General features: G+C 34.4%; 1 protein-coding gene across 1 annotated transcript in view; it reads right to left on the reverse strand.

Moving 5' to 3' along the window:
- Positions 1-608: 608 nt before the first annotated feature.
- The window catches only part of MDGA2 (MAM domain containing glycosylphosphatidylinositol anchor 2), an 862004-nt gene continuing 847147 nt past the window's right edge, over positions 609-15465 (reverse strand). The window contains exons 15-17 of the mRNA XM_081511223.1: positions 15215-15345; positions 3570-3675; positions 609-904 (exon numbers count right to left, since the gene is read on the reverse strand). Of these exons, the coding sequence (XP_081367349.1) occupies positions 816-904; positions 3570-3675; positions 15215-15345 (326 nt within the window). The 3' untranslated portion in view covers positions 609-815. The remainder of the gene's footprint in view (positions 905-3569; positions 3676-15214; positions 15346-15465) is intronic.

The raw sequence follows: 15465 nt of genomic DNA on the forward strand, positions 1-15465 counted from the left end.
GAAGGCACTTGGTTTCCATGGCAATTTATAAAAGATGGTGGTTTGGTTTCTTCGTTGGAATAGATGACTTAGTTTGGGTGTTCAAGTGGCCGCAAGCAAACTCCGATAAGCCTGTGTAATGTGTAAGCCCAGGTTTACCATCCTGGATAGTAGTGCATGCAAAAAGAGACAGCATACAGTTATCTAGCTTAGCCATGGGAGGAAAACAAATAATAATAATAAAGGTGGGATAGGGATAAGGTGGGGAGGAAGAAGAATGTTTTAAATAATTCTGAGTTCGGGTTATCGTCAAGGAAGGGTAACAACCGAAGGTAAAAGGGCCTACATTTATTTAATTCTCTATGCAAAACCTTCTCAAAAGGAAAATAAATGCCAGCTCTTCACGTACCCTGTTTACAGTGAGGTTTTCGTTGGCAGGCCATTAGGTTTCCATAGTAACAAGCAAACTATTCATTTGAAACAAAACCAGCCATGACTTTGTGCTTTGACAAGGATTTCTATAGCTCTTTTTTTTTTTTTTTTTCCGAGTTCAACCAGATGACCAGATGATGCTGTAATCTTTTTAGCCATAGAAGCACCTGAAGGTCTCTTCTCTACTCAGGTCAAGATTTTCTTTTATTTGTAGTGCGGAATAAGTTATATTTCCATGATGTCTTTTTATCCCCAGTGCTTAAAAAAATTTTTTATTATTTTATTTTTGAGTCAGTAGTCAGTGGAGGAATCTTTGGTAGTTTGTTTTTTCAGTGTCCATTTACAAAGACTCTTTCTTCATGCTAGTGCCTGGTGAATCTTTTATAGCCTCTGCCAGGGTAAGGTCACCTTCGAGGACTTAAGATAGAGATGAGGACGATAACCGGAAAAAGCCATATATGTACTAAAATTCCAACAGCACCATCAACGGAATCTAAAGACAAGGGAAATAAATGCCAAGAAACAAATGGAAAAGGAGACTAAGTACCCCATGTAGCTACCAATACAACTTTAGTGAACTAACAAAACAATTTTAGTACACAGAAGACATTTTTGGAAAACATTTGTTGTTTTGGTTTGTTTTATTTATCAGCTTCATTTCCAAGACAAGTGAAAAGGAAAATAACTTGAATATATGCCGACAAATTTGATAAAATTAAAATATTTTCAGATTTTTGAATTGATATGATACGCTACAAAACCTGTTCAGACGATATTCATATGAGTTTGTGGCTTAGCTCAACCTCAGAGTTTTGTTGGCCACATGAAAGCATGCACACAGAGAAAATTCTCAAAAATCTAATAGTTCAGCTTTTTTTTTTTAAAGTTTTCAGAGATGTTTAAGCTTAAAGATCACTGAGAGAAAATCTACTCTATGAAAACTAGGTAGGGGTTATTAGGGGTAAAGGAATTAACTACTGCAAATAGTGGATTATATATATTTAGATCAGTCAATTATCTGTAAATTAGGTGAATAATTTTCTCCTTAAGTGTAATTTTTTAAAGTGCTATGAAGTCTGTTCTAACTAAAAATTCTGTTTCACCTATCAGCCTTGAGATGCCTGCTGTAGCTGGTAATTCAAGTAAATTTCATATCCAGATGATATCTCTTAGAATGTGTAGCTTACCTAGGAGGACTAACAAGGACAAACCCAATAATTCATTAACCTGTCTTAATTTACAAAATGGGTCTCACCTAGGAGCGAGCTGGGGTTCAAAAGAGACACACAATCTCAGCTTTTGATAGCATGGCCAGAGTGCTGCATCTACTACTGGAGAGGGGTTGGGAGCCTGAGCAATTAGGAAGAGGCCTTTGGCCTCCAAGCTAGTTTGCACTTAAAAATTAACATAAATTTAATATTCATCTAACACTTTTCATCAAAATGAACTTAAAAAGTGATAAAGAGAAACAAATAGAATATTATCTCATAGCAAAGAAACTTTTTTGTTCAATTAGATTTATTTTCTCTGATTTACAGAGGCTAAATAAAGATACTGCCAATAAATATAGATATCGTACTTAAAATAGTCACACATTTTCTGGATTTAGTAGTTTAGGAGACGAAAACTGATTATGAAACTGTTCCATCATACAATAATAAAGTGCCTATGAGTTTTCATGGTCATTTCACTGTGGCTACTTTTCTCCTTTCTCCTTTTGGGAAAGTAAAATATGTTCTCTTGCTTTCCTCATTTGGAAAGTGTATTTGATTTATATTAATTTTCAGTGATTTAATTATCAAAATGTAAGCTTTCTGTATAAGATGGTAACTATCTTCAGTTAATATAATTTTACTGTTGTGGATCCAAGTTGCGAAATTCAAAAGAAATCTCTTTTCCCTCTGAGAAGAATGCTTGCTTTTCTGTGTATTTGATAAACCTACTTCATTTGGATTTAGCTACTGGTTTTCTAAAGCAAAATTAGCCAGACACAGGAGAAATTTTTACTAAAATTGTTACTTGAAATGTTAAGTGTAATGACAAGAAGGTGAAAAAAATGATCAAAATGGCTCATTGTTACACACAATCTTAATTTTTGTCTCTTAACAATGTTCAAAAATGGAGTCAATTCAGTTTTTATGCGCAATCAGTGGACAGTTGTATAAATTTGACTTTCAACATCCAGACTGATATAATTTCTCACCAAATATACTCAATTAACAAAGACTCTGATTTGCCCTAGACTTATACAAAGTGGATTTTCATGCTCTTTTTGTAAGTGTTAAATAATTGATGAGTTATTTGTATATATTTAGTTTGATTGATACCTCTTTAAATAACCACAAAATTAAAAATTCCAGATGGTTCTATGAAAATCCTTCAATTAGAGGAATTTTTTATAAGAATAATTTTAAATTTCTCACCTTCACATGAATAATATAATGAGGATTTTAAAAAAACAGCCCAACACATAACTCTGATACTTCTTGCATTATTTATAATTTTCTATATAAACCTCTTTTACTAAAAATGAATTTTTGGTGAAAAAAATACAATTTGAAGATATCATTATATCATAATACTCAAACCAGAATAAACAGTGAAACCAAATTACTAAACAAGATTGTGATGCACGTAGGAGATTAATCATACCAGGAAAAAAATCAGTCTACTCCATTACTTAATACGTATATACTAAGACTTGTCACAAGATTGAATCTGTTAAAATGGTTGGCAAAAGTTAGACCTAGAAAATACATTCATAAACTTGGGGGAATAAAAATAGCCATGGCTATATAAATGTAGGTTGATTATTTGGATTAGCCAGATATTTTAATAATAGTTAAAAAATCCTCTGAAATTAATAATATAAACAAAAAATATTTAAAAACCTTAATTAAAAATCAAAGTGTGCTTGCCTTATATGGACCAAAATCAAAATTACTTTTATTTTAGGTCAAATAACTGAGGTCTAGTGTCTAACACTGGATTTAATATTTTGATTTTAAAATATGTTTGAAATTTTAGAGTTTCATGCATAGGAAATTTTTGAATAAACAAAGTAAAAATAAATTCATTTTAACAATTAGACCATATTAGCCTAACAGTCATTACTTTACTTTAACATCACACCAACAGATCCAAGAAGAGACACTTACTCTTAGTCGTTAGGTCTTGTTTTGCACATTCTCCTTCTGCAATTGATACATCATCAATGGCAATGTCACCTTCTATGCCAGGACCTCGAATACCTTCAAAAATGAGCTACAAATATGAATGAAACAAACCTAAATGTAGAACTTTGATTTGCAGATGAATTTTTATTGAGAAAAAGAGGAACCAAACCTAAAATTGACAATCCTGCTGTCATTTATTATTGGTGGTCTTCAGAATTCTTGCTTGCAAAAAAACTTTCTCAACAAAACCAATAACAGGATCTTCCTTGTACAGCAGTTTTCCATTTTATAAGGTCTGTGTCAATTTTAAAACAAAACTAAACCTAATTGAATAATAGAATAAAAACAGCTACCAAAAACAAATCATATCACTTTTTGTTTTCAAGGGTAAGGAAATTTTTTTTCTCTGAAATAGATTCCGTCTAATGTTCTCTAATCATATCTCATAACACTGGCTTTCTATTAAAGATACATTTTACGGATGAATCAGTTCCAGGTTCATTGTGACAGTATTATGTTTGCTGAAGCCCAGAACAAGTGTTTACACAGTGAATAAGTTAATCATATTCCCCATATGCTTTGTTTTTAAATACTTAAAGATATTTATAGGTTTAGTGGCAGATCTTCAAACTTCCAGTATCTAGAACAGTGGATGGCACTAAGTCTTAAGACATTAGTGTTGAAGAATAGATGAATGAAATCAATCTACATTTATTACTAAATTCTGGATACAAAGTCAATATAAGGACAATTAACAATTTTTTATTTCATTTTTATAGACCTAAGACAATTCATAAATTTTCTGTCTTGTCTCACAAATTCTCCTTGCTTCCAGTATACTTTTGGTAGAAAAAGTAACCTATGCACTTAGTGACTATATTCCCAGAAAAATTTCTATGTACCAAAATGAAATACCTAGTTTGTTCTTTCTGAAGAAAAATTAGCTTAATAAAGAGCTATGTTCAACATCAAACTAATATGTGTAATTTAATATGATCTCTAATCTTATTTCATTGCAACAAATTAGAGCAAAAGTCTATTTTTACGAATACAAAAATTTTTGTTTCTGTCTTATCTTAGAGTGTTTAATATGACTCCTCAAAGGTAAATTTGTGGTGATTTTTCTGAGGGCTTTCCTTTCCCTACTTTATGGTTCATCAGAATGAGGATAAGTTTCATGATTTTATAGGACAAAAAGATTTGAGAAGTTTTTTAATTATATTATTATTATATTTAATTTAGAATTAAATTAGATATAGAGAGGATTTCTTGCTTACCTATTTTGAGACAAGTATTATACGTTAATAGGGTCCAAAGCCATTTCTTTTGTAAAGCATCCAATTTGTCTTATATCACTGAAGCCAAAATAAAATGGCAGACCAGAGTTAAAATATTTAGAACCAAGTTGGCAGTGTATAAATACTCCATCCTCAAACAGAATCAGGACTGAAGCCTTAGTTTGGCTGCCTGGGAATGATAATTTGCATTTGACTTAGGGTTGTGTTTTGGAAGATATCTGGGTAGTGGCTAAAACACCCTCAGAGGACTACTTAAATTACAAGAGAGAAGATTTAAATAAAAAATAAATGGTATAAAAATTCAAAAGCACTGAATATGAAAAAGGAGAAGTCATTTTAATGGCTGCAGAATAGTCCATGCTATTGATAGAACAAAATTTATTTAATCAGTATGTATTGTTATTGTTAGACAATGAAATTATTTTCAGTTATTCTAAACAAGGCTGAAATGAATATATTTCACATTATTATTATACACAATTATTTGGAACACATGGCTCTTCAGGATCATTTTAAATTGACCCTATCAGCAGTCTATCTGTGAGAAAGCACTGCCTTTTTCCTAACCATGGGTTTTTAAGTAATGGAGCTTTTTTCCTTTTTTTTTTTTTTTAATACGTGCTGCTTACCTGGTAAAGAATCAATGTTAAGAGTAAATCAATGGTTATTCCCACCCCCTTCTTAGTTTCAGTCATGTGATGCTGAGTCTTCTCTCCTGAAGATAACAACATGAATGGAATGTTATCTTGGAGAAAGTCAGAACTCAAAATTCATGCTATTATGAGTCTGATTCCACAAAACCAAATATTTTCCACTTTGCCCCCAAGACGAATACTTTACTGAATAGAAGTAGGATGTTGTCATCACAATTTTTTCTTTTATGCATGTATTTTAAAGACTGAATGGAAGACAGTGTAGATTTCTGCCTCCCAGTCAAATTTTAATCCTGGAAGGAAGCAACTTTCAGTAAAAGTATGATCTTGCCATTGCTCAAAGCATTTCATAACTTCTGTTACTGAGTTTAAAGTATTAAACACTTCTATTTTTCCCATTAATTTTCTTTTTCTTCCCCTCTTTCTGCCTCCCTGTGCAGCTTGATCAAAAACACAAGATTGAACCCAGGCTTGTGCTAAAAACAAAGCTCTCCAGGCAGCGAGGCTGTGAAGGAAGCTGCCACCCTTCTTTTCTGGTCAGATTGAGAGGGAGTGTTGGGGAGCCTTTTATGGTGAAGGTCAGGGAGTGGATTGACTGATGTATTTTAATATGTGTGCTGCTTGCCTACTGGCAATGTTGACCACAAGTGTGTAGTTGGATGAACAGCAGAAATATAAATCAGCAAAAGTTGAATTGTCATATGCCCAGAGGACTGCCTCTATCTAGAACGTTCTTTCATAGGAATACTTCATGGTGATCCTAAATGAAGTAGTAAAAACTGATTTGTAAACTTATTGTTTACATTTATCTGTACAACTATAGATAACACGGTTTGTCTCCGAATAACGTTGATCACTTTCCATATAAGCGTAGCAGCATTTTAGTTATTGTGTGGAAAAAAAAATCAGAGAATCAGTAGCAGTTATTTTGGGATGATAAAAATAACTTTTGACTATCAAACTCTTGGTACAGTTATAACTGGTATTTTTAATATTTATTTGAAATCTTGTGATGATAGGGAATCTAATCCAACAGGCTAGAGAAACACTGAAACCTTCCTGACAGTCCTGTTTGGACAAGAAGAAAAAATATATTCTGTGCAGCGTATTCATTTGTTTCCTTTAATTTCCATAGCAGCTTTGTTATTGGGAAGATATAGATTGTCTTTTAATTCACTGGACTCTCACAAAGAAATATTTATTACATTATTCTCGTTATGCTCTGAACACCAACTACAATGCTATCTGAATTATTATGACGCATAGATTCTAATAGACTTATAAATGACTTTCAGATGAAGACCTAGAGGGATACTTTCTCCTTTATATTGCTTTTGACTATGAGATAACAGAGATAAATGCATACATATTAAATTTAAGTAATGTACCATGGCCAAACTTTCAAGTGCTTTTAAAAATAAATCCTTGGTGACAAACATCTTTTTTTCTCAAATACAAAGATGAGAAACTATAATAGTCCATTATAATATGATGTATCTCAACTTGGAAGATATGATCTGTATCCAGTGAAAAAAGTCTGAATTATATTCACTCAGAGAAGAAATGCTCTCTAATTTAATAGGCTAAATTATGTCATATTTTAATTAAGCACCATCATGATTCTGACTACTATTACATTACATGGATAAGACTATGTTCCTTTCCTCTTCAATACTTCTGACACATTTGGCTTAATTGCCTTCAAGAAGGAATTAATGGCATCTAGATTCTTAGGGAGAGAATGTTGACATTTAGGTCTCCTGAAAGAGGGTTCAAATTACTCAGGACCTGTTCTTCACACACAATCACACTGATCTTATTTAAAATGGTTTCCCTTAACCGAAGTGACAAATTTAAAATGGTAATATTTTCACAGTATGTGCACGCAATTCAGCAAACTTAATATGCAAGAAATACTGCATGATCAGAAAATTAATTCCTAGTGAGTAAACGCTAGTGGGAGTTTAAAAAAATATATGTGAATTTCTGTATTAGAACTACATCACATAAAATTAATTTAATTCATCGATTGATAGTTTCTTACATTTATTTATATGCTTTAAAGCATAAAGATAGAGATATCAATATGTAGGAAGATACAGATGATGCTATTAGAGCTGATGTTCAAACATAATTTCTCAGAAGAGTAGGAAGAGCTACATGTAGCATTAATGAGTAAAAGCAGATGGGGAGTCAAAGATTACAACACAATTCTGATGATCTGACTTCAACATTAATGGTGCCTTCTGCAAATGTTTTCTTTCTGATGAGATATATTGGTTCTGATCATTACTGCTAAGGCAAAGTCAAAGACCTGGAATGCAGCTTGAAAACTGACAGTTACATCACTTGGAAAAACTTCAGGATGTGAATAAATTTGAAAAGAGCTATTAACATTAATAATTTTACCTTCATTTTATTACTGGTTCAGCAAATAATTAGACTATCCTCCACCACCCCCCCTTTTTTTTGATAGGTAACCTGTGAATTTATTCAGATTCAGAGAGAAGCACGTTCCACAGAGTGTGGGCCATTGCAAAAGGGGAGTATGGCCTTTTGCCACTTCTTATTTCTGCTTTATTGACTATGCCAAAGCCTTTGACTGTGTGGATCACAATAAATTGTGGAAAATTCTGAAAGAGATGGGAATACCAGATCATCTGACCTGTCTCTTGAGAAACCTGTATGCAGGTCAGGAAGCAACAGTTAGAACTGGACGTGGAACAACAGACTGGTTCCAAATAGGAAAAGGAGTACGTCAAGGCTGTATATTGTCACCCTGCTTATTTAACTTATATGCAGAGTACATCATGAGAAACGCTGGGCTGGAAGAAACACAAGCTGGAATCAAGTTTCCTGGAAGAAATATCAATAACCTCAGATATGCGGATGACACCACCCTTATGCCAGAAAGTGAAGAAGAACTAAAGAGCCTCTTGATGAAGGTGAAAGAGGAGAGTGAAAAAGTCAGCTTAAAGCTCAACGTTCAGAAAACTAAGATCATGGCATCTGGTCCCATCACTTCATGGGAAATAGATGGGGAAACAGTGGAAACAGTGTCAGACTTTATTTTTTTGGGCTCCAAAATCACTGCTGATAGTGATTGCAGCCATGAAATTAAAAGACGCTTACTCCTTGGAAGGAAGGTTATGGCCAACCTAGATAGCATATTTAAAAGCAGAGACATTACTTTGCCAACAAAAGTCCGTCTAGTCAAGGCTATGGTTTTTCCAGTGGTCATGTATGGATGTGAGAGTTGGACGGTGAAGAAAGCTGAGCACTGAAGAATTGATGCTTTTGAACTGTGGTGTTGGAGAAGACTCTTGAGAGTCCCGTGGACTGCAAGGAGATCCAATCAATCCATCCTAAAGGAGATCAATCCTGGGTGTTCATTGGAAGGTCTGATGTTGAAGCTGAAACTCCAATACTTTGGGCACCTCATGCGAAGGGTTGACTCATTGGAGAAGACCCTAATGCTGGGTAGGATTGGGGGCAGGAGGAGAAGGGGACGACAGAGGATGAGATGGTTGGATGGCATCACCGACTCGATGGACATGGGTTTGGGTGGACTCCGGGAGATGGTGATGGACAGAGAGGCCTGGCGTGCTGCGATTCATGGGGTCGCAAAGAGTCGGACACGACTGAGCGACTGAACTGAACTGAACTGAACTGTATGTGCAAAGAGCAGGAGAACTACCCATAACTAATACAGAAGAGAGTTGAAGAGAGGTGACATAATAAACAGTACAGGACGGGGAGGCTGGCATGCTGCAGTCCACGGGGTCGCAAAGGGTCTGACATGACTGGGCAACTGAACAATAACAACAACGTAATAAACAGGTGGGTAGCCTAAATTTTGATTTTTTATTTTTAAACTGTTGTTTTTGGAGAAACTATGTAAATATTAACACTGAGTGTAACTTCTCAAGACTCTGCCAGTCCAACTTGCTGGATAAATGTCATTTGGTTGTCAAAGCTTTTAATCTCAAATAATAACATGAGATTTTAACTGCTGGCAAAAACAGAAAGAACTAGATGGCACTGTCAACTGCAATTAGAAAATGTTTTCAATTGTTAGTTACTTCAGGAGCCATCATCATGTCTGTAACTGCCCTGGAATTTGGCTTAAAATGTCAGATATATATCTACACAAGCAGGCAATGTCTACTAAGGACAACATTTTCTGGATTGTTATTATTCTTACATAAATATAAAAGTAGAATGATGTGATGAGAGCATTATAATCTCTTTTCCAATCCCTATTTAACGTTAAAGATTTGTGTGATTTAAGATAAATTGTCTCAAAGCCTACTTTCAAATCTTTAAATGAGAGTATAAGAATAGAAGATCTCCAGAATTCTTTTTGCCTGTGACTAAGAAAATGTAAAGTCAGTCTCGTAATGCCTCTATACTTTTCCCTCAGAAAATGTCAGAAATGTACTGTGAAAGAAGTAAAGGATTAAAAAGGGCAGTTAAATATTTTCGTAGGTGTAGGATATAAAATAAAAGGGACACTATAAGACTAACACTGTATTAATTTTACTTTTTAGAAAATTTTCCCCCTAATCCTCTGAATATAGCTGAATATATTTTTATTACAAGCACTGATCATGCTAAATTAATTCTAGAAAAAGAGCCCCAAAGAAATTTCAGTAGGAGAAAATTTCTATTTGCCTGGAAAAATACTACACAATAATGTTATTGTCAGCTAAGCAAATATATTGGACAGACTTAGACAAAGTACTTTGCAAGTAGTGTTTTTTTTAAGAGTTTATGCTCAAACTAATTTGAATGTATACAAACTCCTAACAAATAAAACATAAAATGTGTCAATGTTAACAGAGGCTCAGAATCACTTATTTTTTATTTAAAATTCCAAGAGGTAAGAGAAACCCTATCCACTCGAATTAAAGACATCCTTGGATGCCACAAATCTACATTTGAATAATGTTAAAGCTTCTCACAACTTAATTTATATGGCAATATATTTCATACTCTTTTTTTTTGTCATGCTTTTCTGGTAGGCATCACACACCAAAGAAAGATTTTTGAGAAGCTTGATAGTTTATAAATGACTTTTGAGGAAAACAATAGTTGGAAAAAAAATTGAAAGCAAAGAGAAACTTGTAAACAAAATTAAATTTTAAAAAATGGGGTAGGATGCTGCAGTTGTGTTTCCTTGAACAATCAAAATTTATGAAGTGAAGTAATCCTTAGCAAATAGACCTTGAAATGTCTTGGAGATATAAGAACCTAGAGATCCAATATAAAAAATATTTTATTTATCTTCATTTCTCATTAGTAATTTAAATAGCTTAGAAATTCACTGATTCAAAATCTTCATTTTTTGATTGGCTTCCCTCCACGATAGAGTAACAGAGCCAGATTTATCGTCCCCACTGAAACAGCCAAAGAACTTGACAAAAATATTGAAACATGGGTATTGAGAACACTAGGCGACATCAGGTAATGAAGAACAGTGAACCCTGAGTGATAGAAGTCAAAGAAGGGTTGCTCTATGACTGCCCTATGCAGAATTTATAGATTATGAAGAAAGCAGAACAAAGGTAGAGCCTACTAGAAAATCTGGGTTGAAGAGACAGACCTGAGAGTCCAAGGCAGCTAGAGTATGTAGAGTAGAAAACCAGCAAAGAAAGAACTGGAGAGAAAGAGACATCTGCAGAGGAAGCCCCTCAAGTTTTCAGCAAAGTCCTGATCGGGACTCGAATGAAAGAAAGCTACCTAAGTCTGGGAAAGACCCAGAGGGAAGCATTTAAGGCAACAGTGTCCAGCTAACACAGGACTGGAAGAATTTCATAATTCACGAGGCATTGGATAGAGTACTCAGAAGACTTTTGGTGCCTCAGTACTGAGAAACAATCAGCCTGCTATCAAAGACTATTCTAATCTCACCTAACAAATCTTTAAAGCAAGAACAAAAATTTCCAAATTTTTCTGAGTATTAATAACTAAACTACATCCACAGGGCTTTCCCTGGTGGCTCAGTATGTAAGAATCCGACTGCCAGGGCAGGGGACGAGGGTTCGATCCCTGATCCAGGAAGATCCCACATGCTGCAGAGCAACTAAGCTCCTGGGCCACAACTACTGAGTCCGTTCGCCTGAAGCCGGTGCTTTGCAACAAGAGAAGCCACAGCAATGAGAAGCCCGCACACTGCTTACTACTAGAGAGTAGCCCCTGCTCTCTGCAATTAGGGAAAGCCCACGTACAGCCAAAAGGACCCAGTAGAGCCAAAAATAAAGTAAATCTTGAAAAAAAAAGCTACATCCACAAATAAGCTCCAAAATAAATACCAAAAAAAAAAAAAAAAATCCAGCACCTTATAAAGGTAAAATTTACAATGTCTGACACCCAGTCAGACTATCAGACATGTAAGGAAACAAGAAAATAATGACTTGTAAAGATGAGAAAACATCAATCAATCAAAACCAACCAAAAACTGGCACAGATGATATCATTAGCAGACATTAGTTATTATACTGGATTTAATATGCTCAAAACATTAACTTGATATGAAAAGTATTTTGTAAAAAGATTCAAACTGAACTTAAAGAGATGGAAAAAAGTATAATAGCTAAGATGAAAAATACTCTGAGTAGAGTTAAAAGTAGATTTTGTGCGTGCTAAGTCGCAGTCCTGTGCATGGACTGGAGCTCGCCAGGCTCCTCTGTTCATGGGATTCTCTAGGCAAGAATACTGGAGTGGGTTGCCATTTCCTTCTCCAGGGGATCTTCCCAACCCAGGGATTGAACCTAGGTCTCTTACGTCTCCTGCATTGGCAGGTGGGTTCTTTTACCACTAGCACCGCTTGGGAAGCCCCTGAAAGTAGACTAGATATTGCAAAAAAAATGATTAGTGACTATGAAGACAATTAATTATGAATAGTGAAATAATTTTAGATAAGATGGTGGTTTCCTAATTTCCTTACCACCTTATGCATTTCTTAAGTGGGAACTCTCTGTAAGGACCAGTGTTCTGTACTTGACCTGCTTTCCAGTTTGAGAATCACAGTCTTCAAATTCTGTGGGCACCAAACTTTCCTGGATCTTCTTCCTTGTAACTCTAAAAAATACTACTTAGGATCAAGCTGTTCTTCCACAGTTTACTGTTAATGATTGGTTTGTGTTCTATGTGGTTCCACTGTCTTTAATAACTGTTCACATATGTACACTTTTCCTTGGAAATATCAATCATTTCCATAGTTTTAGGCAACACATAAGGCCTAGTGACTTACGCACATGTTTGTCCTCAAAGTCTCAGAAAAATATATACAATAGCCCTCTGCACATCGTTAAGAGGACATTCCACAGGCGTGTTATGTTAACATGTCCAGAGTAGAAATAACCCTAACCATCCTGGAATCTTTTCTCTTTTCCTCTCTTTGTTATTTAAGGTAATGGGTAAAATAACAGGCATTACTCAAGATTCTCTAGTTAGAAACTTCTTGGTCATTCATGGCTACTTCCCAAATTCCCAACATAAAAATGTTCTGCTAGTTTTTATACCCAAGTATATCTTGAAATTATCCTCTTTTCTTTGCACCACTTCCCTGGTTTGTCCCTTCAATATCCCTTATGTGAATTTTACAAGTGTCCTAACTGGTTTCCTGGCCTGATTTTACCTCCTTGAATCACTTTCAATACAACCACCTAAGTGATGTACCATCCCATCCCCTGAGTAAAATCTTCCACGACTCCCCAGTGCCTATGCTCTTGAGGTTCCTTAATGTCATCTCACATCAGTCTTTATTTTTATATTCCAAATTCCAGATAAACATCTCTATGTTTCTCTGACAAATCCTGTGATATGTGACCTGCTTGTTTTGTTTACTCTGAACTCTGCATCGATATTAAATTACCCCCTTTTCTGAGTTGCAATCCCTCTCTTCAGTTCAGGTTTCACTCCATGCTACAGGCCCCTCTTGCTTCTCCTCCATACTCTTCTTGTTCATTATGTGTGCCCATAGAAACTTCTGCATATTTTATTACTGACATTATTACATTATATAATGCATGTGTTTAGATATGTATTCCCACCAATCTGAAGTAAACAATCATTATTAAATCTTCATGCCTAGCAATGCGCCTGACATACAGTACTAGCTCAATAAGTATTGAGTTGTTGTCTGGCAATAAATGATTGTCCTGAAGGTGTGGTGGTGTTGGTTTAGTCGCTTAGTCATCTCCGACCTTGCAACCCTATGGACTGTAGCCTGCCAGGTTCCTCTGTCCCTGGGATTTCCTAGGCAAGAATAGTGGAATGGGTTGCCATTTCTTTTTTCAGGGGATCTTCCCAACCCAGGGGTCAAACCCAAGTCTGCTGCATTGTAGGCAGATTCTTTACCACTGAGCCACCAGGGAGGCCTATCTTGGAGGTACTCAATAAATATTGACTAAATTGATGTCTATAGCAATAAGGAATTATTCTGAAGGAAACATTACTATAACTATTCCCTTAAATGCTTACTGTATATATATTTGATTTAACAATTTTGTGTTAATTAAGGCAGCAAAGTTAATTAAGAAAGCAAAAATATGTCTTTTTAGAAAGATTTTTTTGATGCCTATATAGGTATGCACATTTTAATATTAAGGTTACTTCTATCAGTAACGCTTTGGAGTTCCATCTTCCCAAGTTTAATTTGGTTTAATAATATGCTGTCATATATTCCATTTTTACTATTTTATTCTTTTTCATAGAAAAAAGTTATTAGGATCTATGATTTGAGTTGCTTTTATGTGTTTTTAGATAATCAACTAGACTTACTCCATTATTTTTACCAGAGTGAACAACTGAATGGATTTTTATAATCTTGGTAAGTTTTAGAAATGCAATTTCTAAATCAAAATCATTATAACTTTATAGATTAGGTTACCAAAAAAGAGTATTTCACCAATTAAAAATTAGCATAATTGACACTGTCTGAATTTCCATACCCTTACTAAATGCCATAAAATGCAATTAAGAACTCCCCAGTATGAAAAAAAACCCACCTCAACCTGAGTATATAAAACACATATATTATATAAAGTTATTAAAATCAGTAAACTACATTATTTTCTCCATTAAAACAGATTCATGATAAATTGTTTCTAGCCATGATGACCACTACTATAATCGCTAAAATATTTATTATATATTTGCAACTAGTTCTTTCTCTTAATCCTATCTAAGCTTTTCTTTTCCACATAAAAACAAATAAAAGCAATTTGTTGAAAGTTCTCTGACATTGAAAATCAAAGTAATAAATTACTAAAATGACAAAGAAACACATTTTGTTAAAACATACAAAATTCCATCAAGTAGAATACAGATTGAGAATTGATTATCCAGCTTCGGTTACATAAGAATCTATGTTGTTTGTCTTCAAGAAACAAAGTATACACATATGATTTTATAGAAATGGATTACATTTTCTCCAGGGAAATCATTTGAATTCAGATAGACCATTATTCAAACATATTACTTGAGAGATATTACTTAATAAAAGAAAAGGGCATTTTCTCTTTATTATTAAGGGAAATAATCATGCGATTTTTGTGATGCTTATATCAGAATTTTTACATGCTCTTTTTCTAATTTTGCTCAAGTTCTGCCTTTAACATTAAGCTCAGGTGCAACAATCTATCCACAGACATGGCTGTTCTTTTCTTACCTGAAATGAAGTAATTGGATAGATATTAACATGTGCCTCATTCCATCGTTGTCCCTTGTTCCCACTTGAAGACCACAGTGGATTCTCTATGGTTGTCTGTCCTTTCAAACGTAGATAGACATTTAAAACACCTAAAAATAACAATATAATTTTATTCTGTGTATTTATTTTGGCTTCATACTTGTTTCCCCTTAACTGAACACTTGTAAACTTTTAAAAATGAAATTTCATAGAATACTCCAGTGTCTCCT

Source organism: Giraffa tippelskirchi, chromosome 7 (genome assembly GCF_054371585.1).
Source record: "Giraffa tippelskirchi isolate mGirTip1 chromosome 7, T2T-mGirTip1v1.2.pri, whole genome shotgun sequence".
Lineage (NCBI taxonomy): Eukaryota > Metazoa > Chordata > Mammalia > Artiodactyla > Giraffidae > Giraffa > Giraffa tippelskirchi.